The sequence below is a fragment of the Phocoena phocoena genome, chromosome 7 (assembly GCF_963924675.1).
Source record: "Phocoena phocoena chromosome 7, mPhoPho1.1, whole genome shotgun sequence".
Classification (NCBI taxonomy): Eukaryota; Metazoa; Chordata; class Mammalia; order Artiodactyla; family Phocoenidae; genus Phocoena; species Phocoena phocoena.
This window is the reverse complement of record NC_089225.1, coordinates 61,666,894-61,692,882: the sequence shown is the minus strand read 5'-3', so window position 1 is coordinate 61,692,882 and position 25,989 is coordinate 61,666,894. Positions and strand designations below refer to the sequence as shown.

Below are 25,989 nucleotides of genomic sequence, written 5' to 3'. Positions count from 1 at the left end.
ATGCCATTTCTCAAAATGCATTCAAATTGTTTCCTAGGAGCTTCCTGAGGCACTAAATGAATGGAATTCAGGCAACAAAAGTAACCACAAAGGTTTAGTACATTCTCCTATGATGTGGGTGTATGTACATACACACACACACACACACACACACACACGCTTGTGTGCATCTCCACTCATATATGTCTATAACTATCTTCAAGGAAAGGAATCCAACTAGTGTCCTGTAAGGAGTCAGTTCCACACTGAGGGACATCAGGAGAATACCCACAGGAGTGCCATGTTTAATGTTGCTCCAAAATGCTGTGTTATGTAAATATGTTGTGGCATAGTTCTTATTTTTACACAGATGTTTTAGATTGTAGATACTACTAAATGTATCTACACCTAAGAGCTACTAGTATTACTAAAACTGTACAGTCATTTATAAATGACTAAAACATACACAGTCATTTATAGAAGATCCTCAAATCAGGAATTGTATTTATTGGATCCTGATTAGCTCTGCCTTTAGAGTCTCAATGAGAACCTAAAACCTAAAACCTAAAAAAATATATGAGTAGAACCTTAAATATGTGCTTTGTCAATGCTGCCTACTAGGAATTTCTCCCAGTTATTTTTGTGATTTTTTGATAAATGTTTTATGTCCCTGTTGCTTTGCACTTTTCATGCACATGTCGAAGCTCTGTATTTTGTGATCTCAAATCATTGCTGCTACTTTCTGGGATTTAGCTACCTTGTGCCTTTTTAAGACATCTCAACTGGCTCATGAATCTTATATTTTAGTATAAAAGAGGAAGAATGGTGAAAGGTAAAGGTATAAATTTGGGGGTGGCTGGAGTAGGGGGTGTATGGATTTATTGAGCTGTAGATTTTTAAAAAAACAGTAAGCAGTGAAAGACTATGTGGTTAAAAATATTCTCTACCTTGTCCGTCTATTTTCTTGTTACACAAAATAAATACATTTAAATTCTTATTATTTAGGAATTCATCTTAGAGTAAAATTGATAGTATTTTGCCCTGGTGCTAGCATAGCCCTGCACATTTTTACTATCATTATTATTTTAATTTAGGGACAGGTGCTCACGGGTTAACAGATATTTAACTTGCTCTTTAATGGACATCTGTGTCAAATATATGGAATTTTTTTGTTACAATTGTAATAGCCTCTAGTGATTTCATTTGTCTATAGAAGAGTCCCAGGGACCTATAGCTATTTTGGTTTTTGTAGCTTTTTTGATAGGTCCTTATAACATAGACTACTGATTTCTTCTCTGTATTCTGCTCATTGTTGAAAAGCCAGAGCTATTTTTAACATTTACACAATTTCAATAGATGATTCTTCATTCCACAAGGTTTGGTGCTAAATCTGTGGAGCCTTTCATAATCATATCCTTCTTGTGGTTTGCTTGAATTTGATCACAGTGGCTGATTTCATGCATTGATAATGAAGGCTTAGGTTGCCTGTTTCTCGGCGTAAATCCACCTCAGACTTGTAGGTTGACAGTGCTTCTGGTTTCAGCACGCATGGAGATATAGAATTGAAATTGCTCTGCTTTCTTTACAAATGACTCAGAGTGTGCTTGTCCTTCCCTAAAATGTTGCCAGCGTGTAAAGGATTTTCAATGAGCAGTGCAACAAGCCAGCATCTGGGAAGGTTTGGAGCTGCACTGACATAGCGTGGTACTGTCACACAGATAATCAGGGCTGGAGCCAAGTCTCCGTAGCCCCGTGCATTACACTGGTCACATCCTGGAAGTTTTGTTTATCCAACTTGGTTGCTTTTGAAGCCGGTGAAAGCCCTGCCAGGATGTGGAGTGGACTTCCTAGCAGAGGTGAGCATTTTTATTCTAAAACTTGGACGCCGGGATCTGGGGTGTCAGGAGCAGATTCTTTCGAATGCTGTGTTGAATCCTGTGAAGTTGTCAATTGTGTTTATCATGTTGTACTGACAGATCTGAAGGGGCAACAGTGAAGAGCAAAATCTATGATTCTTTAATTTTGGGGGGAAGTAACTCCTTAAATTGATGTAATAGCATTCTTTTCATTCTGTGCTAGCTGTTTGCCGAGGACATCTTACCAGTAGGTGACTTCCTTTGCATTTTAAACATTCAGAACAAGTCAGTGATATTATGTTATTTGCTATCATTACTAAAAGTAGGCAGTTAGCAGTGTTATTATGTGCTTCAGGTATATAAAAAAGGCTATGAACTAAAGGTACTTTGTAGAATCTCTGATGTGAAAAATATATAGCAGGAAACAACTGATGTTTATGAGATAAGTAAGAAAGTAAGTGAAATAGATTACATATTGGAGTTGATACCTTGTTAAGCTTGACATTATTAATAATTAAAAGTTATGACCTGTCATGCACTGGATAGCCTACAGTAATTGATTTCCAGAGATGGTATCCTAAACGAGAGGAGGATAAAATTAGAAGCATTTCTTCATACGGCATGTTTTAATTAGATGTGACGTTTAAATGTAGTAGATTTTATCATTTAAATGTAAATAAAATACTGACACTCATCTGGGGAGTTAAACGACTAGATCATCATGCCCAGACAGGTCTGATGTGGCTTTATAAGCATAGAGTATTTGAAAGCCAGTCTGATAAGGGCAGACTCAAAGTTAGCTTCCAAGTAGATGGAGTCCTCTTGCTTAGGCTCTTCTAAACTCTAATTCCTACGTGATGAGAAGCTGTTTCTAAAGAAGAAAGGACTGTGAGAGTTATGATGTATTTGATAACAGTATGCTTATTAAGTGCCTGTTTGGTATGTTAGGTCTGCAGAGAAGTCTATTTTTATTTGATTGGAAGCTAGCGTGGCACATGGGGTATGTATATATATGTGTGTGCAGTGTGTGTGTGCGTATGTGTGTATATGTGTTTTCCTGCTAAATTTATTTGAGGCAGCTGTTTTATAGCTTTCAGCTCTAAAGTTATAGATAAGTGTGTATTTGTTTGACAGAAGATTCGAGAACCCCGCTTACTGCCAGTACATGTAAAGCTTGGCTAAGCAGACGCATCAGGAGCAAACCATTTGCGTTCGCCAATCTGTCTCAGCAAGTCCCAGGGCCACTATCTTGCTAGAAGCCACTGTGTGCTTTTGAAAGCATGAAATTAGTTTTATACTAAGCACATGGTTTCTCATTTAGCAGCTCTTTTTATGGTAATGGTCAATTTATGGTTCACTACCATGATTTCGGTGTTCTGTCAAAGCTGATAGCTTCTGCTAAGGTGTCTCTATGAGATAAATTTTTAAAAAGCAGAGGGAGGAGGAGGACCTAATTAGACCCTCAAGAAGAGACTCTTAGCTCCAACCCAGTCTACCTTCCTGAATGCACTGTTGTTTCTCTAAAGTTCCTTTATGCTGTTTGATCCAGGACCAACAGATTTAAAGTTGCTAACATTTACCACTTTGGATCTTACTTGACATGTGACATCAAAATAACTGTGTTCCGAAATGCAAAGTATTTGTTCATCTTTTTGCAATGCATTTGTAGAAAACCATTCTATTAGTGCTGACCATATTGTGTAATTCATCATTAGGCTTATCTGCTTGTTTGTTAATGCATCCTAGAGCACGGTGGGAGAGAGTGTAAGGCTTTTATATATTGTATAGTTGATATAAAGCACCCATACTTCATTATACATATATGTGCTATGAGGAAGTTTAGTTAAGGAATAAAATTAAATAGTCTGAAGATACATTAAAAATTTTTTTAAATGTCTTCTTTCATACAACTGCCTCTTCTTGAAAAGTAAAAGTTCTCAAATGCTAAAATTATAGAAATATTAAAAATAGTTTTTGTTTCCACAGTGATAATAGATGAAATGTATATGCAAATGTGGTGAGAATGTTTTACTTAGCCTTTTCTTTCCATCAGAAAATAACCCTTGTTGAAAGTTTTGCCAGTCATAATGCATTTTGAAGTAGAGGTGATCAAAATTAACTCCCAAGACATTTAATGAAATATTTATTCTTATGTTTATTCTTTGCATGGCGGAAATAAATCTATACATGTAGATTAGGGAGCACGTTGAAATGGTACTATTATACTTTTTCTTTCATATGGCTTTGACAGGGGAACTGAAAACACTTCTGAAATCTTGAATTTCATGATTTTTTTTCTTGTTAATCCTTGGATCGTTGCCTAGGTTAAGCAATTTCGCATGATTAAGGATTCAAGATAAAATGTTTTTTATTGAAATGCAGGGACATATTATGTGCCATTATAATTAGAAGATTTTCTGTTTTTAGATGAAGCATAATTTTAAACAACTTATTTTTCTTCTGTCCCTTTGGGAATGTCATGTCGCAAGTCATCATCAGATGGTTAGGGGTATTTCATTCTAGATTTTGACTTACAAATAAGTATCTCATATTTCTTACTTCCCCAAAGCCCATGAAACAAATTGGGTTTGTGAGTTGAGAATTAGAAGGTTAGAAGGGCATTGAGATGTTTTCTCTTTGAAATTCCTGATGATATAATGTGTTTAGTAAATGAAAACTTTAAAAAAGTTTTAGAATGTCAGAATTCTCTTAGAATAGTGAAACTTGTCATATTAAATAGATCATGGAAAATTCACTAGAGGAAATGAAGGATAATTTAGCATAGCTGCCTGAAGTCTTAGTAGCAATTTCTCTTTCACAAGAAGTAGGATTTAGAAAGTTTTCATGAGGATGTGAGATTCTCATGAATCTCAGTGATGTACCTGCATCTGTTCACTTTTATATCAAGAGATAACAATCTATAGTTTCCTTCAGCAGGTTTTAAAAATGATTAGTTATGAAATAGAGCAGATATAGTAAGCCTGCTTTAGTTGAGAAACATGATTACAAAAATCAAAGTACTCTCCAAGTTCATTGAGCTTTCCCATTGCATACGTTCAGTAATTAGTTTGGGCTATCTATATACTCTGTTGTTTATTTTGAGGTATGTTGCTGTGTTGATGAATACTTTTTAATATAAGTATGTCCCATTAAATATTTGGGACATTCTTGCACTAAAAGTTATTCGTTGTTTAGCTGAAATTCGAATTTGAGTTAGTGTCCTGTATTTAATATGGGAACCCTACCTAGTTTCTATATAAGAAATTGAGTCTCGAATTATTACCTAGAGAATCGGGTCTACCAAAGCTAAAATGGAGGCTTCACTTTTCTGTAAAAGCGGTCGATTCCTACTGTTCGAGTTTATGCCAGGAAACTCCTATGATAAGAATGTTTCCATTTGAGAAACTTAAAATGGTATAAAAAATAGGATTGACAGAGCAGAAATCATGAGTAAGGATATGAGAGCCTCCTCGTAATTACTGAGATAAAATAATAAAGGCAGCACATTAAACAATAGCTGTCAGTAACATTTTAAATAAATCGTGAGAATTGTACAATTAATTTCCGATTGTTACCACCCCTTGCCAACTAGAACATTTTCAGGATTTTTCTCCCTCAGTAGGTTTGAGATGCTTATAAATTAATTTTGTTTCGTTGTATTTAAGATGCATAATGAGAAGTCCCTCCCTCAATGCTGCCTCCCCGCTCCATCTGGATTTTATTCAATATTCATTACCCTTTCGATTTTAGGACTCATATCTTTTGACTGCCATTTCCTAGGTTTCTCAGGGAGGCAGAGTAACTTGCAAACTTGACTTAGAAGGACGCTTGGATTATTCAGTGTAACACAGCTGAGTAAAACAGAATGGAGATTACATTTATTGTGGACCTACTATATGCCTCATAAAGTATCAAAATATTTATAGACAGGTCTTTATTGAGTTCTTATTAAAACTTTATAATCTATTAACATAATACCCATTGTACAGATGCTAAGCTATTTATCAAAAACCCTGTTCCCAGCCTAGAGTTACTCTGTCTTGGCTCTGAATGTCTTACACAGGAGAATAAAGGCTCATCTTCCTTCATCTCCCCTAAGGTTGTCTTGTAAAATTCTCTTCGCTCACTTAGCCTTCTCCATTACCTTTCTTCTCTCTTTTCACTTCTTAATACCTCCCTCCCCCCCACCACTGTTTTTGTAAATATCCCCAACAGGAGTGACTGGACATCAGTATATAATCTGATTCTCAACATGGGAGAAAACATGTAGAGCTGAGTCACGTACACTGTAACCGAATTTTGTGTTAGGCTGCCTTGCAGATGATTCGTCAGCAGGGTTAGAGGTAACGTTTGGAGTAATTTCTTCACGATACCCTTTTTGTACCCAGTCTAAAATGCCACCTCAGTTCTCCCTGTGTCAGTCACGTGACATGTCAGACCAGGAAACCTATTTTGAGCCCAAACGGATCAGTTGAGTGTGAGAGCAATTAACCCAAGTTTTAGAAATGGATGAACTCTGCTAGCCCAATAAAGAACTGTTTAGTAAATCATATCTTCTTTCAGTTAAATGGTAACTCCCTTGCCCCCATGATCTAGTTAATTTCTCAATGTCTGTTGTCCTAGGATAAACGATAATTTACTTACAGTTTTTTCGTGTGTATTCATGGTATACCGCTATTTCAATCTGATTATTTTGGATCTCAAAAGATATTTTTTTTTGCTTCCCATCATCAATCTGTTTTCTATTTTTGCCTAGTCGTAAATGTTACTGTGTTATGCATTACTTCTAATTATTTCAAATAATATTCGTGGCCTATTTCTGGTATCTAAATTGTACTCTTTGGGAAAAGATTCTGATTCCTCCTTACCTTAAATATCACTCTAGTCTCCATATCAGCTCCAATGTCCTCCTACTTATATCAGTGCTATCTGTCTGCGTGGTCTGTTTGTTATGGCAAAATACCAGTGTGAATCCATAATCTAACTTTCTTCACTAAATATCTTCAAAAAACATTTTTTTCTTTGAAATTGTTCTCATTTTTAGAAAAGGCACTGGTGGGTGAGTAAAAGTTGCTAGTAGTTTGACAGACTCCAATTCTCTTAATTTCCTAAAAGGTGATATTATTCAATAGCTATATTTTCTTTGCAAATGGCAATTGAGTAATAAATAGATGTCTCCCGCAGGGAATGACTGTTCTGTCAGAGTGAGGAGACTTCTGTCTTATTCCATCCAGGGAGTCTGCAACGCCACTGGGGCGTTTAGCTGAACATGTTTTTGCTGACATTTCAAAATTGGTGTGTGAATTTCACTTGGAGATCTATGGTAATTCTAGTTCTATTTTTTTTCTCTGATTCATTCTTTGGTAGTGTTGATTTTTTAGAATATGATAGAGGAAATGGCTTTATATCCAGAAAACTTCTGTTTCTTCCAGGAAGTCAAGGTGGTATTTCTTTACTCAAGTTTTTTTTTGGGGGGTGAGGGGTGCGGGTACTGGAAAGGGGAGCCTGAATTTTGAGCAATTTCAAAATATTCAGGAGGAAGCAAATTTAGAAATGAATCTACAGGGACTAATTTTTCTGGTATTTGTCTACATTTTATGTATTTTTATTATTGTATAATGGGTAATACTGCATTCATAATAAGTTAACTCTTGCTTAACTGGAGCTTTTAGATTTTGTATACTTTAGGTACACAAAAATTTTTATGTAGATTAAGGGAGACAAGCAGTGGATGTCACTCTGTGTACACAGTAGTTAGAAATCCTATAATGGGTTATGAGTCATACTTTAAGGAGAAAATACGGATGGCTTGGAAATGATTTCTAACACTCATTTTCTTGCTTCAGAACCTTTATATGTATATACTCATTTAATCCGTATAACAACCCTATAAGTAAGTACTATTATACCTGTTTACAAGTAGGGAAACTGAAGTATGGAGAGGTTAGGCAACCTGCCCAAAGTCATGCAAGTAACTCAGCTGAGATTTGAATCCAGGCAGTTGGGCTCCAGAATCCATGCTTTTAACCACTGCCCTAGATTAGCTTTCTGTAGGACATTTAACAAAATCTTTCTTGATATTATTTTGTGAACAAAAGAGAAAACTGTTGACTGAGTGATAGTGTACTTTTGTGGATTTGTAACTGGTTGAATGCCTATACCCAAGCGTACCTGGCCAATATTAACCTAAAGTGAAGCTCCAGGACTCTGTAATGACTTGGTGAAAACATTGATGACCTGGTCTTTAAATTTATAGATGATATAAAGCTGAGATAATAAATACATAGGAAAATAATACAATTATAAATCTTGATACCAAGGCCACGTCCTATACCAAATAAATCAGAATCTCTAAATGCAACCCAGAAATCAATATTTTTAAAGCTCGCAAGGTGATTCTAATATGCCGCCCCAGTTAGAACCATTGTTTTAAAAAGATGGACAAACTCCAACATGGTCAATTTCAACTACAGTACATGGAAGAGGGAGCAAGAAAAGATGTAGGAGATGTAAACTCATGTATGGGTCAAAACCGTGATATGATATATCCCCCACAATCTTAAATGGTATCTTAGGTGGGATTAGAAGAACTAGAATATCTGTAACAATGAAGTTTGTTCAACCGTCAGAGCATGCCTGGAGCTGGAGAAATGCAGAGAGCTTAGGTGCTTTCATTTGAGAGTGACCACTGTGGCCAAGGTGCACTGAATACTTTATCAAGGAGAAGAGATCATTAGAGGATTTATTATATTAGAACATTTAAATTATAGTTTTTTAATAAAGCTTTCAGGTAAAATTAAGATGACTGAATGGCTTTCCAGGAAGGAGGATTTTCACTTGAACTTCCCAGTAGAGCTGTCTGAATATGAAGGGATTCCTTTTGGGGACGTAGTGTACATCCTTCATTGGTGGTATTGAAGCAAAACGCAGAATGTGACTTAGGTGTGTGATAAATGAGGATAAGGATGGCATGGATGGTTAACGTAGATGATCTTCCAGCTTCCGACTGTATAATTCAATGAGCATGTTAAATTAATAAGGTGATATAAGTGACCATTTGTTCATTACATTAGTTCTGCATCTAGGAGAAGCAGAAGAGCACAGTGATTATGGGAGGTGTTCCTGTGAGGTTCAAAGCCTAGCTCCATCACAACTTAGTTGCAACTTAGTTGCAAATCTCAGTTTCCTCATCTGTAAAACAAGAATAATAATAGACTCCACTGCATAGATTTGTTGTAAAGATTGAGTGAGAATAATGTATATAAAGTTCTTTGCATGGCAAGTTGAGGAAAAATAGGAGGAATATGATATAATCGGAAGTTATCACAGGAAAAGCTTAAAGGTTGCTAGTGATGACTTTATGGTTTGGCATGTGGTAACTACTCAATAAATGTAGCCCATTATTATTTACAAATTATTCTTTCTGCTATTATAGCTGTCTTCTAGTAAAAATTAGGGTCTGAGAGATAAAACCTAAAGCAGGTAAGTTTTGGTGGAAGGCATGGGGCTGGAGCAGAGGAGACCCAAATGGAATGACACAGCATGGAAGGCTTTGGGTAGGTGGAGGACACATAAAGAATTGGGTCTGGGAGAGAAAGGAAGGGAGATTGTGAAAGGGGATGGGAGAACTTTACTGCTTATAACTCTTCATCCATTTCCATCTATTATTTCATTTGATCCTTACCATAACCCTGAGAGGTAGATAGCGAAAGTAGTATTTGCTCATTGTACTGATAATAAATCAGCATCAACAAAAGGGTAAGTGACTTGCTAAAGAGAACAGAACTGAAAGTCAAACTTAGACCTTTGAACTCTTCACTCTACAGCTTCTGTACATCACACCAGCTTCTTCTGCCTAGTTCTGTGCGCAGCCCACCTTGGATGTTTACATTTTAGCGAGGACTCACCAGTTGACTACAACCAATGCAATGAAGTTTGGAAATTAAGGGAATGTGATCAGTGAGTTGAATTTAGTCCAAGGACAAAGTTTTAAAGCTTTCCTGTTGGTTGGAAGACAGCTTCTAAAGGTTAAAGTGATAATTAAAAGCTCAAGTAGTAGCCTTACCAGTCAATGATGTTAACATTATTATCACATTTTATAGGATCTGAATACTTAAAGGGCTTTCTGTGTACTATAATTAACTATCCTTAACACACCTCATACTAAAGGGCAAGCTTCTTTAGCATGGTATAACAATCCAACAGTTAATAGGAATCACCGTATGTTAAACATTTAATGGTTCAGTGAGTTGGGGGAAGAGGAAGGGTAGGAAACTAAAGTTTGTGCTGTGATTTCAGAAGAGCTAAACAGTATCTGCAAAGTGGAGAGAGAAAAGATGTGCTGTGAATTATATTTTAGGCAAAGTTGTAAGTCCCCAAAACAAGTATCAAACAAAACAGAGAGTTTTATAAATTATTCTACATATTCTTCTTTCAATAGATTATAAGCATAGATGAGCCAGTTAAAATAATTTTTCAACGAATCAGAACGTTTAATTATTAGCTGTAATTGCCACAATTATGCTTCTTGCTGACCAAGGTATTCTGTTTACTTTCCTTATCACATTTGAATATGTTTATAAAATGTAAAAATAAATTAAACAAGGTATTGACACATTTCAGGAAAAAGCTCTTTACCTAGAGTTAAGCATTTCTACATCCAAACGATATGCATATTCTATTATTGTACTTATCACAGTGCATATTAATTATCATTTTAATATCTTTCTCCTCTACTAGATTGCCTTGAGGGTAGAAACTGTGTCCTAATTTGCTTAAGTATGTGACTGTCAGTGCAACACTTGGCACATAGTAAATAATATACTTTAAACATTGACTAAAGGATAGGACACTTGAATACAGGATCTGTGAATTCTTGTGAAGAACTCTATAAATTACTTGATATTGCTGCTCATAAAAATATTCATTCTTTAATTAAAATTACAGTGAGATACTCTTTTTCTTACCTCTCAGATGGGCAAGGTCAAACTTTATAATATCACAATGAGTTAGCAAGTATGTGGGCAGGGGAGCACTCTCACACGTTGGTGGATGAGGTGTAAATTGGTTCGTGTATTTGCAGGGCAATGGGGCAATAACTGCCAAAACTTGAAATATGCATATCTTTTGACCTAGTAGTTCCACTACCCCAGATCTGGTCAACATATATGCTTGCGTATGCATACAAAGATACATAGAGCAATACGTTTTCTTGCATGTATCTATATACATATGCATGCAGGATTTTATTGTAACATTTTTTGTAATAAGAAAATATAGAAAAAAAATACCCAGCAGTAGGTGATAATAATTATGGTTCATCCATGTTGTGTGATGTTGTCTTAGCCTGGGTACCATAGAGACTGGCTAGCTTATAAAGAACAGAAATCTGTTTCTCACTGTTTTAGAGTTGGGAAGTCTGAGAACAGGGTGCCAACAAGGTCGGGTGAGGCCCCTCTTCCAGATCCCAGACTTCTTGTTGTGTCCTCACATGGCGAAAGGGTGAGATCTCTACGGGGTCTCTTTTATAAGAACATGAATCCCATTCACGAGGGCTCTACCCTCATGACCTAAGCACCTCCCAAAGGCCCCACCTTCTAATACCATCACATTGGGCATTAGGATTTCAACATGTGAATTTTGGGAGCACACAAACATTCAGACCTTAGCAGATATTATGCAGTGATTTAAAATAAAGTACATCTACCTACTATATAGCATAGGGAACTATATCTAATCTCCTGGGATAAAACATAATGGAAAAGAATATAAAAAAAAGAATGTATTGGGACTTCCCTGGTGGTCCAGTGGTAAGGAATCCGCCTTGCAATGCACGGGACACAGGTTCGATGCCTGGTCGGGGAACTAAGATCCCACATGCTGCAAGGCAACTAAGCTCGTGCACTTCGACTAGAGAGCCCACTCAACCTGGAGACTGCACGCCACAACTATAGAGAGAAAACCCACATGCCACAACTAGAGAGAAGCCTGCACACCACAACGAAGAGCCTGCGCGCCGCAGTGAAAGATCCTGCATGACTCAACGAAGATCCCGAGTGCCGCAACTAAGACCCGACGCAGCCAAAAATAAATAAATAATAAATCTTAAAAAAAAAAAAAGTGTATAACTGAGTCACTTTGCTATACAGCAGAAATTAGCATAACATTGTAAATCAACTACACTTCAATTTTTAAAAATTAAATAAAATACGGTACATCTATAAGAATTGATATGGAATAATGTATAAATGTAAGTAAAACAAACAATGTGTTTGTGTAAAAGACATCTGTGTTTGTGTGTTTATATGTGTGTGTACATATATATACATGCAGAGAGTGGGGGGAGAGAGGGAGGGGGAGGGAGGGAGGGAGGAAGGAAAGGAGGAGTAGGAGTGGAAGAGGAAAAAGAGAAAAAGACGAGGTAAATGATTTCATAGGGGGACTGAGGACTGAATTCAAAGTAGAATTACTTTTGTATGGTTTGAAGTAGACTTTGATTTAACTGTTATACCCTTTTGTACATTTGAATTTCTAAACATATACATAGTTTACTTTTGAGAATAAGAGATCTATTCATATAAAAGATGAAAGCAGTGGAGGGAAAATGGAAGGAATATGATGCGATCAAAAGTTATCACAGGGGCTTCCCTGGTGGTGCAGTGGTTGAGAGTCCGCCTGCCGACGCAGGGGACACGGGTTCGTGCCCCGGTCGGGGAAGATCCCACATGCCGCAGAGCGTCTGGGCCCATGAGCCTTGGCCGCTGGGCCTGCGCGTCCGGAGCCTGTGCTCCGCAACGGGAGTGGCCACAGCAGTGAGAGGCCCGCGTACCGCAAAAAAAAAAAAGTTATCACAGTAAAAGCTTTTAGGGTTGCCAGACGATGACTTCATGGTTTCCAGCCACAGTTAATGGATGGGAAAAGATGTAAAGCAGAAGCCATTTCACCAGGTAACTGGATGATGATCCAGTCTGTTGCCCTTTGTCCTCCTGAGTGTCTGCTCCCTACAAGTTCAAGGTGAAAAGCTGGTGTTTGGTCAAGTCCTGAGCAGGTGTTGCATTGACCCTCTATGACCATTCCCAGTGTCCTGCCTTTGGCTGACTGACGTTGTGTTTTTCCTTCCAGAACTTGCTAGAAATACACCTCTCAAGTATTCAAGCTGGAACAAACCATCTGAGTGTCCCTCCCGTAAGATCCTTCCACTCTTCTACCTCCTGAGTGTTCATATACAACACCAGGGCCTTAGGGGATTTCAGCTTTGTGAAATGAAAACTTCCAAAATATCCCAATGCAAGGCACACTACCGTATTAAAAGGAATGGAAGAGAGACCAAGACCACTTTAAAATAATAGTAAGGCATGCCTGAAATCCACAAACATGACAGTATTCAATGCTGCACTGAGCTAACCCTGTTGTGTAATGGGTTGGTTTTTTAATGTCATACACTTGGTTCTCTGTTTGAGAAACTCATAACTCTGGGTGATCTTACCTTTGGGGTTGAATACAAAGTCATGATAAAATGATGGGCAGTTTATTATGAATTCCCTTGCTTCTAGGGGTTTAATGCTGAATTTGAATATTAATTTAACATTCCCACCTAGCTAATAAGAGTCAGGGTCAGGGTTTGAACCTGTGGCTGCCTGATGCCAAATCAGAAACCCTTAATAGTCCCTTCACAGTCAACTCATTTGTGGTCGCTGTTTAAAGACTCCCCATTACCTGCACAGTAGACCACAAACCCCATTAAAGAGTGATTCTTAAAGCTTTAGAAAAACAAACTGAAGAGCTTTTTAACACACCCCCATGCCAATGATTCTGATTTAATTGATCAAGGCAGAGCCTGGGGATTAGTACTATTTAAAAGCTCCCCAACTGATTCAAAGGTGCAACTGGGACTGGGGAGGCTCCCAGAGCCTTGCACACCTGGCCCTCTACAGCTAGTTTGCCTGCTTTGCCAAAACGCTGCTTCCTGACAGCTCTTCACAGCCACCCTACCGTCCAGAGCAGACCACCATTAGGCACTAATATTTACACAAAGAGATAATGCCTACTGAGGAAAGAAACTTATTTGGATTACGATCTCTCTTTCTCTCTCTCTTATTTTCTCTCCTCGTAAAAATGTTCAGCCTTTGTAGTTTCAGTATTATCATTCCTATGCTGATTCTTGGACACTTCTTTAAACTTATTAAAAACTGTCTAGTGTGGAAAGTTTGTAAGGCATCTTTCCATGCTCTGTTTCTGCTGCAATTTTTATGAGAAGGAGAAAGATGAATATTTATAGAATATTAGCATAGGTCAACAGGGATTGTGTCCAGTTAGTTCAGCCAATTAGAGCACGGGCCTAGTGAGACTAATACCATGGCTTTCCTGTTGTCTAGTTGGCTACCTCTTTTGTGCAAAACGGGAACAGTATTAGCCAGGTCTGAACATTACAGCTTGAAAGCCAACGTATGCATGTTTTCTTGAAGAAATGGATGTATTTTGGTTTCCTAAATGTGTGTTTCTAAAAACTTAATTTATTTTAAATAATGATTTCCATGATGAAGTCTGAGTTACATTTTTACAGTAAAAAGAAAAAATGTTCGAGTAGACTGAGTTATAAATACTGGTGCCTTAGGACATGTTGGTCATTGGAAAACCATGGTGTGGCAGGGATTCTTTCAAACTTAATTACACATTTGAATTTATGTTGCTTTTCTTTTATCTTGTTACCATCCTGTTTCTTTCTCTTTGTAGCATAAGATTGTTTCTATTACTTCACACCAAACCTCCTGTCTATAAGTTACTTTCCTAACCATTCATTTATTCATTCAGATGTTTATTCAATAGTATTTATTAAGCATAAATTTTGTTCTAAATTCTCTTATCAGTATAGGAGCTGTACCCAATTGACAAATGAACTGTGGATTTGTAAGTTAATTAACAGCTTTGAAGCACTTTTGTATTAGATTAAATATTTTAAATTAGGTCTATGCTTGCAAGTCAGCTAAGCACTGAGGGGGTGGAGGAGGGGGGAGGAGAATGTCAGAAGAATAATGCACACTTTCCACAGGAAGAAGCAAAATTTAAACTAGTAATAGAAAGTAAAGAAAAGAGACAGGAAAGTAGGGCCGCAAAAGTCAAGGTGTATACTGAAATGTTTCTATTATGGTGAGATCAGTTTTTAACTCCTTTTCCAGCATTAAATTGCATGGAAGAAAGTCCTCTTGGGGACTAGGAGAGTAAAGGAAGAGGCTGTTTAAAGTTCTTTATAGGTGATGGTTATGTGATATATCATCAAAATGGAACCCTTTTAAGAGTTATTAATGATTAAGCCAGGACCCAGGCATAAACTTGGGTTGCCTCATACTGGGATGTGTGGTCACTCTCATTAAGGGTGTGGCCAAACTTAGAATTTTCCCAGTGCACCTGTTAAATAGATGGAACAAGAATCCAGATAGAGTTAGATTTAACAATTTAGAATTAACAATTGAAGCAGTCTTAGCCTTGGAACACTTCACTATTCAATCGCCTGCCTTCCTGATTGCCAATAGTTATGTGACCCTTGGAATATTTGGGAAGTTGGTGAAAACGAGTTTTCATATAAGCACAATGCAACTTGGAAAACAAGAATGAAGTTGGGTAAGGAGCTGTACTAGTTAATAAGATATTTCTTAACTTGAAAATGCAAGGCTTATCCTCTTGGTTTTTATTCAGATTTTGTCCCTATATTCTTGAAAAACGCTGAAAGGTTGACAACTGTTTACATATTTCATTTTTTAAGACCATTTTGCACTCTTAAGAATATTTTCCCATGGAATCTCCATCTAGATTGGGTCCACCTCCAGCTGTCTCAAACTGCCGTTAACCACCAGGAAAGTTCTGTCAGTTGTCAGTGATGTCGGCTTGATTAATTCAGTTCTAACTGTGTTGTCTTTTTACCTGTGTCTTTCAGCATGTCTTAGAAAATTAAATGTTTCCTTTTGGGATTTTCAGCAAACTTGAACTAAAAAGAAAGTTAATCCCCCCCTCCTCTTTTTTTGTAGAGAATATTCTCATTAGTTTTCTTGAATCCAGTTTTGACTCCAGTGTATATATATTATATGAACTAAAATATTTTTTGAAGTCATGTTTTAACTCCACTATGTTTTTAGAATTTAGCTATTCTCTGATACTTTAAAGTATTAACTACTTGAATATTTTTAGAAGACATTAAGTGTTAGATTTAAGAAAAATTTAAAAACTATTTGTGCTGCCCTTGTTTGAATAATTTTCAATAGTTTTCTAACTTGATCTTTTATCAAGAATTCATAAGTGGGCTTTAAAATTATAAATACATAAAATGACATGCCGGTTTTTGAAGAGTACATCTCAGCTGATTTCTATCACTCATGCATTGTTAGCATTGATTTTTTTTCTGTCCCAAAGTCTTCCCAACTGAGTTTACAGATGTCATCTTTTGCAATTTGCTAACCAGTAATAAGGATGTCTGATGACATCATTTTGGGGGGAAGAAAGTGCAACATATTGAGACCAGATAATGGTAGACTTAAAACAAAAGTTATTTTTAAAAATATTTACACATATAATAATGCTATTTTGTTTTGGGCCAAAAAATGATTAACTATAAGAAATTTTTGGTCTTAAAAAAAATTCACAAAGGTGGCTCTTTCACACTGACTGCTCCCTTCCATATGAAAGAGGTCATCAGGTGGTGGAAAGAAAACCAGATGAGAGTTGAGTTTTCCAGATTCTCATCTTGAGGCTGCCACCATTTGACTATGAGACCTTGAATAAGTCACATAACCCTCTGCGCTCCAAAGTCCTCCTCTCCAAAATGAGAGATTCAGGCTACATTTTTAGAACCCTTTAACAACTTAAGCTGGAAAAGTCTAGGGATATTTTTCATGTGACTTCATTTCATAGCTGCTTTTTTACCCTTCACATAGGTTTCTGAAGATTGACTACATTCGTAGTTTAAAAAAAAGAGAAGAAAATGTGTAATGTGTTTTGAGTTTCTCCAGAATTAGCTGCTCTAAGAACATGAAGGATTAAATGAGAGATTATTAGCGAGGGAACTATGCTTCAAGAGTTTAATCAGGTGCATTTTGTTCAGGCAAATTTCTCACTGATTTTTGTCTGAAAGAGTTAAACATGACAAAAGAGCATTTGCTCTCTGAGAAAAGGGGATGAACTGCCTTTGTTTTAAGATCCACGGCATTTATTGTGATTGTGAAGCCTTTCAGAAATATCTTGAAGTGCCTATATTGTTTGTCATCATCAATATGCAGGCATTTTACTACTAAATATCCTTTTATAGACTTCACAAAAAATGCCCCAGTGATGTGATCAGTCATCCAGTGAAAACCTGCTGCCTCTAAGCTAGACTAAGCATCTGCTCACAAGTAAGATTTCCTCAATGTTCAAAATAAATCTTTCCAGTCACTTTATGGTAGCTCTGATGTGCTCCATATGGCTTAAATACGTAAATTTAGGTGTGACATGATATCTTTCCATGGTGGTTATTCAAAACAATTTTTATTGGGACATGTTCACTGGTTACATTTTTAATCATATAATTCCCAATTTAACCTTGTTTTGCATATAATTCTAAATTTATAAAAATAAAAAGTGTGTGCAGAAAGACTATATGATGATAGTCTACTTAGGCGGATTATAAATATTTTTGGGTGGTGAGTATGGTTAATCCTTAAAAGGCCAGAAGTAGTCATTTATAACTGTAGCAATCATATATTTTCAGATATTATTTTCCCAATTATAGAGGACCTTTCCCAAGAGTTTCATTACAAGATGGTTCACTCTGTAGGATCCTAATATTGCTTAGCTAATACAACTCTCCTTGAAAGTTCTGTGGACCAGAAAATAAATCACTTGTATTTTACATTGTTTGGAGTGTTACTTTTTAGAAGGATGAAAGTGATGAATGTATTAAGTAGGATAATTCAAGTTAGGATCTATTTTAATAGATTTTGAATTTATAAAAATAAAGTTGTAGAAATTAAAGGATTATGTGATAAATTATTTTTCTTTTGCATTCACCATCTTGCAAGGCCGCTGTGATCTATTTTTAATGTTGAGTATTTGTTCATTTCATTTGAGCTGATCACTATAGTCTGGGTGTTCCTTGAAACACAGACATGAAACTCTGTGGCCATCAGAGGATTAATATTTCAAGACAGAATGGCATGCTCATTTAAATCACACATTGTGGGTACTTGGGCTGAAGTGATGTGGGTTCTGGTCCTCATTTTGCATTAATTGGCTCAATGTCCAGTCAGTGTCTGGTTGACTTACTCAGTCTCTCTGTGGTCTTAATTTTTTCATCTTAAAGTAATAAAAATGATATCTGCTTTACAAAACTTACAGAGATATTATACATATTACATAAGATGATGTCTATGAAAGATGTTTGTAAAGCACAAATTAGTACTATTATTAATATTATTTGTTCTTCCTTCTCATCATAATTGCAAGTCACTTACTAAGTGAACAGAAATAGCCCATAATTGTCTGGCTACTTTTGTGTTATTGATATTGGACTTTGCCATCGTGAAATGATATAGCAAGTCTAGAATAGGAGCAGTAAAGTATGACATAATAAAACTAACCCACTACCACCAAAATTTATTGAGGTCTTACCATGTGCCAACCTCTATGCTAAGTGCTTTATATATAAAATTACATCTAATGTTTGAAAAAGTGCTGCAATATAAGTACTAACACTCCCGTGTTCTAGTGAGCCACAGAGCACCAAAGAGTAACTGCCCTTAAATCACACAGCTAGTAAGTGGAAGTGTTGGGAGTGTGATTCCAGCCTTGTCTAACTGTATTGTTAAAACAGTGCCTTGAATGGGGAAGGTGGGGATAGAAGGAAAGGCAGAAAGGATATGGAGTAGTGTAAGGTGTGTTTTAAGAAGATGAAAAGAGGCATGAAGTAGTGTCCTACCTCTGAGAACCCAAATAATGGTAACTAACTTATTAGGGCAATGAATAGACAAAAGGGGCTTCCCTGGTGGCGCAGCGGTTGAGAGTCCGCCTGCCAATGCAGGGGACACGGGTTCGTGCCCCGGTCCGGGAAGATCCCATATGCCGCAGAGTGGCTGGGCCCGTGAGCCATGGCCGCTGAGCCTGTGCGTCTGGAGCCTGTGCTCCGCAACGGGAGAGGCCACAACAGTGAGAGGCCCACGTACAGCAAAGAAAAAAAAAAAAAAAAAAAAAAAACAGACAAAAGATTTTAATGGAGGAAAAGACATAGAATACCCTAAGGTGACCTTCAATACCATTTCTTTTTTTAACTGTTATTTCATATTTGTTGTAAAGGAAGTTGAAAAGGTTGCAGTGGAGAGAGGGTTTGAAATGACCACAACCTTATCCACAAGAATACAACAGTGGGAACTACAACTTAATTCAAGGGAAATGAGTAGACATTATGGCTATAAGATTTCATTTTAAGAACACTGTACATCTTTTCCTGTAGGTAGTATGCTGTAGCCTAGAATAGCCTTTCATTTTTCAAACATTTGTACATAGATAAAGGCTTATACATTTAGGAGAATCTAGTGTTCTTTGTCTGAAACATCTCATCGAATTGGAACATAGTCATTGCTATCAAATTTTTTTTTAGCCTTTTCAAACAATGTGCATAGTAATTTCTTGTGAAATTTCTGTGCTCCCAGTTGTCACTTTTGCACCATTTCTTGTCAATTTCACACTGTAGAGCAGTGTGAAACTGACAGAGGTAGAGAAATAGAGAACATTATGACTACATACCAAAAATACATTGTGTAAAAATCCAACACCTTAATTTATAGCATCCAGGAAAAAAAAAGGTCTAAAATCATCTTCTTACATATGTATATCTCAAAGGAAAATGGAAAAATGTATATACTTACACACATATACATATGTATACATGCACACACACATTCACATATGTAGTGGGTAATTTTAAGGTAATTGAATCTTTTGTTATGGACTATATAAAGTATGTTCTAGGGAAATGTAGTTAAAACAGTCTTTGATTTATGACTAACCTTTTCACTGAAAATCGACAACTCTATTTTCACTTGACATTTCTAAATACCTAGGTGTTTAGAAATTAGATTATTTGATTGAACAGTAAGCCCTGAACCTTTAATCACAGAAGCCTTTTTTCTTACTATACCAAAGTTTTAAAATATGTCTGTGTAGTCGTGATCTGATAGGTAAAATTAAATATTCATTCTATAAATTTAATTAATGTTGCATAGTTTCCTATATACAGTAGTGATATTAATTCATTGTGATGCTCATTTGTTTACATGTATTGTGAAAATTTCCTCAAATTATATGTGTATATGCCTACCAATAATGACATAAATTTAGAATTCATTTTCAAAATATATATTGACCATTAAATAAGCTTATTTTGTAGTAAATGTATTAATGGTTTAGATTATGAAAATCTTATGTTAAGAATTTTCTGTAAAAATTATTCATTTATATGCACAAGCACTGTTTATTTGTCAAGGATGATAGATACCTTCCCTTCCTCCCAAACTTCCCAGGTACAGTGTAAAGAGGAGTTATTTATTTACTAGAATTTGGCTTAAAGGGTCAAAATAATTGTTGGTCTTTAAAGAAGAGCCTCCTCTTCAGTATTTCTATTATGAAAAGCATTACATTAGCCTCATCTGCTAGTCTTAAACTGAAATATGTTTGAATAATGTTCACTAAATGTGATTTCTAATATTATAAACAGTATGCTGAATCAATTTATATGAATGACTTTCTAGTCTATAAACTCTTACAAATTATTTTCTTACATGTTTGTTAACTGTTTGCAAGGCTTATTTCTTAATGGGGTGATTCTCTGTGGTAGGTATGTCAATGAAATAATCTACATATATAAATATTTTTGAGTGCCAATGCATTTGAACCTTCAAAAAATTTATACAGTACTGTAGAATTTGCTCCTGATAACCACATTATTGTACATCCTTTATTCAGTTTTCTGATAACTTTAAATTGCATTTAAAATTTTCCCTGCGACAAGATTATACTAACGGTATATTATTTTTTACGTGATGTATAAGCAGTGACATTTGTGAGTCCTTGATTTTACTACTTTATTGTTTTGGTCCAAATTGATAACCAAGCAAAGAAACTTAGCTTAATTAATAAATTAAGGGCATAGAGTATTTATATTTGTAAAATATAAAATATTTTCAAAATATATGTAGAAAAACATAGATGTAGGTTTTTTTTAAACATCTTTATTGGAGTATAATTGCTTTACAATGTTATGTTACTTCCTGCTGTATAACAAGTGAATCAGCTATACATATATCCCCATATCTCCTCCCTCTTGCGTCTCTCTCCCACCCTCCCTACCCACCCCTCTAGGTGGTCACAAAGCACCAAGCTGATCTCCCTGTGGTATGTTGGATGGACCTAGAGTCTGTCATAGAGAGTGAAGTAAGATAGATGTAGTTTTGAAAAAATAAACTCCTGTATACCTATCACCTACTTCAAAAATAAAACCCTATCTCAGATGCCCCCTACTTTTTTCTTACTGCCCAGAGGTAATTCTTTTCTGGAATTGTGTTTTAATTATTACCTTGCTTTTCTTTATAGTTTACCACTAAATATGTATATGTCTTCAGAAGATGCTTAGTTTTTATCTGTTGTTACATAATCTTCCACTAACATAGTTTTTGAAGTTCATATTGTTTTGATATGTAACTGTAGTTCATTCAGTTTCAGTGTTGTTTTATATTCTTTTATATTGCATACTTCAATTTGTTTATCCATTCAACTGATGGTACACATTTTGATTATCATCTTTCTCTCTCAGTTTGACTAGAAGCAGTACTGTTTTGAACATTCATGTATATACACATATACAGATTTCTGTAGGTTATATATTATCTTCTGTAGTGTGTGTCCTCTCCAGGACGTAGAATTTAGGTTATAAGAGATTTGCATGTTCAACTTAAAATGGTCATTTTTATCTTTGTTCATGCCGAAGCTCCACAATAGTACCAGATGCATAGTAAATAGTCAACTAATATATATTGAATAAATGAATGAATGCCAAAGTAATTCCCTAAATTGAGGTATCAATTTACACTCCAACCAAGAGCAGATGAGCATTCTATTGTGTCACATCCTTGACAGCACTTGAGACTTGACTTTTTAAAATTGTTGACAATCTGGTGGTTATGAAATGATATCTCATTGGGGATTTAATTTGCATATCCCTGATAACTAATGAGATTGAACATCTATTCATGTTTCTTGGCCATTTCTGTTTCCTCTTCTGTGAAATACCTATTCATATTCAATGACCATTTTTAAGTTATTAATTTAAATAATTATTTGTTGTAGTTATTCATGTGGTATGGATACTGGTTCCTTTTCATTTTCTATGTTGCAGATATAGGCTCAGTTTATAGCTTGAGTTTTCACTGGTTTTGTCTCTTGAGAAAATTAATCCTTAACTTTAATATAATCAAATGTTTCTGTTGCCTTTATAATTTTTGCTTTTTATATTGTTTAAGTCTTTCCCTACCCCAAGGTCATATAGATCCTAAACATATTAATCTTCTACAAATGCAGGTTTGGCTTTAAATCTTTCATCTACCTGGAATTGTTTTTATACAGTCAATTTTATGCAGTTTTCCTTCTGCTATATAGATGACCAATTGTTTCAGAGTCCTTAGTGAATATTTTCTTTTCCCCACTGGTTTTCAATATCCATTGTGTTAAAAATCAAGTTTCTATATATGTCCAAGTTAGTTTCTGGACTCTGGATTCTGTATTCTCTCTGTCCTTACCCCCATCCTATACTGTCTTCAAATCTACAGACTTCTGAAACATCTTTATAGCTGGTTGTGCCAGACATCCCTCCTTGTTTTTCTTCTTCAGGAATTATATCTATCTTGGCCATTTGCTCTTCTATACAAATGTTAAGCATAATCTTAATGGGATCTGGGAAGCAATGCCTGTAAGAACTTCTACTGAAGATGTATTTGATGCTATCGTGTGGACATGCTGTATTTCCTCTGCCGTATCTTTCTAAGTAAACCTGGTGGTATTAAAACCTTTTATGTTCTGTAAGTGTGAACATCAGTCTGAACCCAAGCTGGTTATACAGAGTTGACACTGCAATCCACATATTTATCAATAGCTTAGCTCATCGCTTCTTCTTAAAACTCGGATGTCCGTAAGCTAGTATTTCCTTGTACTTCATCTACCATTATGACCTCTGGGGAAAAGGCAATACCACATGCTGCCTTAAGGAGAAGGATGTGATGTATTTATAATGGGTATGTAATGAAAAAGAAAGAGGAAAGGCTGCCTCTTTTATTTGGGTACATTAAGGGCTGGAAGAGATAGGAAAAGTTAGAAGAGGTAAGAGGTTAATGAATGTAATGGTTACCTCTCTCTCATCTTGATTGACTCATGGAATGGGAGTGGTGGTGTTAAAATATGTAAGTGGCAAAGCCAAAACAAGGGGCCTTTATCTTTGATTCCCTTTGGAACTTGGGGTCACATCATGGGTGGGGACAGGAAGAGGAGACGCACTGGACTAGGCTGTATATAGGCAATATGTAGAAGCCCAAGAAAGTGGTAGTGGTGGCGTGGTGTGGTTAGAAGTGAGGGTCATGCAGCCAGGAGTTCCTGGGAGTTCATGGTAAGCTGGTTAGTGCGGAGGATTCCTGAAGAATATTAGATCAGTTAAAAAAAAAAACCACTGCATTTTTTTTTAACCACATTAAGTTGCAAAGTGTAAGTAAATTTGAACCTTCCTACATCATCTCCTAGTTGTGTTATTGTGTGATTCTATGATTGATTACCTTTAAAATGAAAATAGCAATTTGTAAAGAAACAGTATACCAAAACAGTTATTTAAGAGCTAGACATCCATAATCCTCAGTGGTTATTTTGATGCTTTAGTGTGTAATGAAATGTAAAGGTACACTTAAAAATAGCTCAAAGTACAGATGTTAGAATTGTTCTATAATGGAAGAAATATGTATTTATCTTTTTATCATAAAGTGAGGAAAACACTTTTAAGACCTGCTATTCAAAACAGGTGAAGCTAAAATCCTCATTATTTTAGAGTTAACATGCTATGGATAAATAAAATTTTAGATAAATGCATTCCACATTAAATAACATTACCCTTTGTGTTAGTAAAGATTGTTCTTTAGAAAAGCGTGGACTTCCTATCATATTCTACTTAAAATATTGCTATAATAATGAAGTCTCATTAATTCAGCCTTTACAAATTAAGACATGAATGTCACTGGCTCAGCATAGCGTAAACATTAGGCTACCTATCAAGAAACCTATTTGCCAAGTAATTTAATAGCAAAAATAAGTCTTCAGAGGACAGTATTAATCTGTGTAATGAAAAGTTGCTTTCAAGGTTGCTTTGATACATTTATGCAAATGTATAATGTATCAAAGTTGCTTTGATACATTTATGCAAATAATAACAACTCGTGATAAATTAGACATTTTAAAAATATATTCAGTGAAGTTCCTTTTGGGAACAGTATGTTAACTGGAAGTTCTGAATATTTGTGAAAGTTTATTATTTAATGTAATCAAAGATTTGGTAGTACTGGTTTCACTTGGACATTCCCTTAGTCTGAATTAGTCTTGACCATGGTTTTATATTAAGTATCTGAGAAAATGTTTTTCATAAACATCATATGTTTCCATACATTAAATGACTAAAATCTCACATTTCGCTTGTTTCTTTTTTGGGTATGTGAACCGTTTGAAAATTAATGGGGAAATGTAAGTGACTTGAAGTAAATTAGTAAATAAGCTTTCATGAAAATACTTAATCAAGTAAAGGACCGTACAGTAACTAATCGATTCTGATTTACCATCTCTTGCTGGATCAGGTTTCACAATCAAGAGAGGCCTAGTTCAGTTCCATTGGACTAATAGCTATTGAACAGCCCCATGATTGGGCACCAAGCTGGGGCCTGGGCCTACGGAGATGAAACAGGTCCTCTTGAGGCACTGACCCACCATCAGAGGGGGAGACATTAGTCTGAACCTCATGTGGAGTGCTAAGATAATGGTCTATACTAGAGTCCATGACACCACAGATAAAGGACTTAGGTGCATTTAATTTAACAGAATAGTGAGATTATAAAGGTTTTTATATTTGATTAGTTTTGTTTCTAAAGGATAATATGAGCCAGAATCAAGTAACTATTGCCTTAGGTTTCATGGAAAGTGACAGCTTGGTTAGGATTGGGCCTCACCCTCTGGATTAAATTTTCCATAGATTATTTTTCCTCTAAGGTTTATCGTAATGATTTTAGAGTACATAGCCATTGTTTGCTTTTTCTAATTACAGAAGGAACACATGCTCAATCTTGAAAAACACAAAATAGTAAATACAAATTTCCTGTAATTCTATTCAGATCTAGCTGTTGTCAACATTCTGATGCATATCATGTGTCTTCTCCAGTATTAGAGGGGGTAGATCTCAGCCCCTTTATCTACATCTGTACTAGAGGACTTACTTTTCTTTTCCTTATTGATTTGCAAGAATTCTTTACATATTACCTTTATTCTGTCAGACGTATTTAAAATATAATCTTGCAGCTTGTCATCCACATTGTGATTTTATATTTCTGTCATATATTTTTATTTTAATATATGTTTTGATGTTTCAATTTCATATGAGATATAAGAAATTGAATTCCATTTTTTCATTTATGGAATTCTGTATCTGGTGTTACATTTTACCACTCCATGACCACATAAATATTTCCATATATTTTCTTCTAGTCGCTATTTTTTACATTTAAATCACAGGGAATTTAATTTTACTTTAGCTATGAGTTTGGTTTCTCTTTTTCCCCTTACTTAATCACCTCAGCACCATTGTTCAAGTAATCGTTGGTTTTCTCATTGATCTTAAATGCCTCCTCTATCTTTATATGATCGATTCTATTTGGGGGCCTCCAACTATTTTTCTTTGACCTTTGGTCTGATACTGGTATTATGCATTTAAAAATTATGATATTTTCATGTCACTTTTTGTTGGATTAGATAATACAAATACCCTATAAAAGTGACTTGGAGTTAATAAGGTTTGTATTTTAAGTCTACCAGACCTATTTTAGCATAAATTATCCTCTGT

General features: G+C 35.7%; 1 protein-coding gene across 4 annotated transcripts in view; it reads left to right on the top strand.

Moving 5' to 3' along the window:
* ZNF385B (zinc finger protein 385B) overlaps positions 1-25,989 on the top strand; it is a 312,776-nt gene that overhangs the window by 19,765 nt on the left and 267,022 nt on the right. The window contains exon 2 of one of the 4 annotated variants that reach the window (XM_065880691.1): positions 1,698-1,835. The exons of the other annotated variants lie outside the window; for them this stretch is intronic. Within the exon in view, the coding sequence (XP_065736763.1) occupies positions 1,698-1,835 (138 nt within the window). The remainder of the gene's footprint in view (positions 1-1,697; positions 1,836-25,989) is intronic. 4 annotated transcript variants of the gene reach the window in all.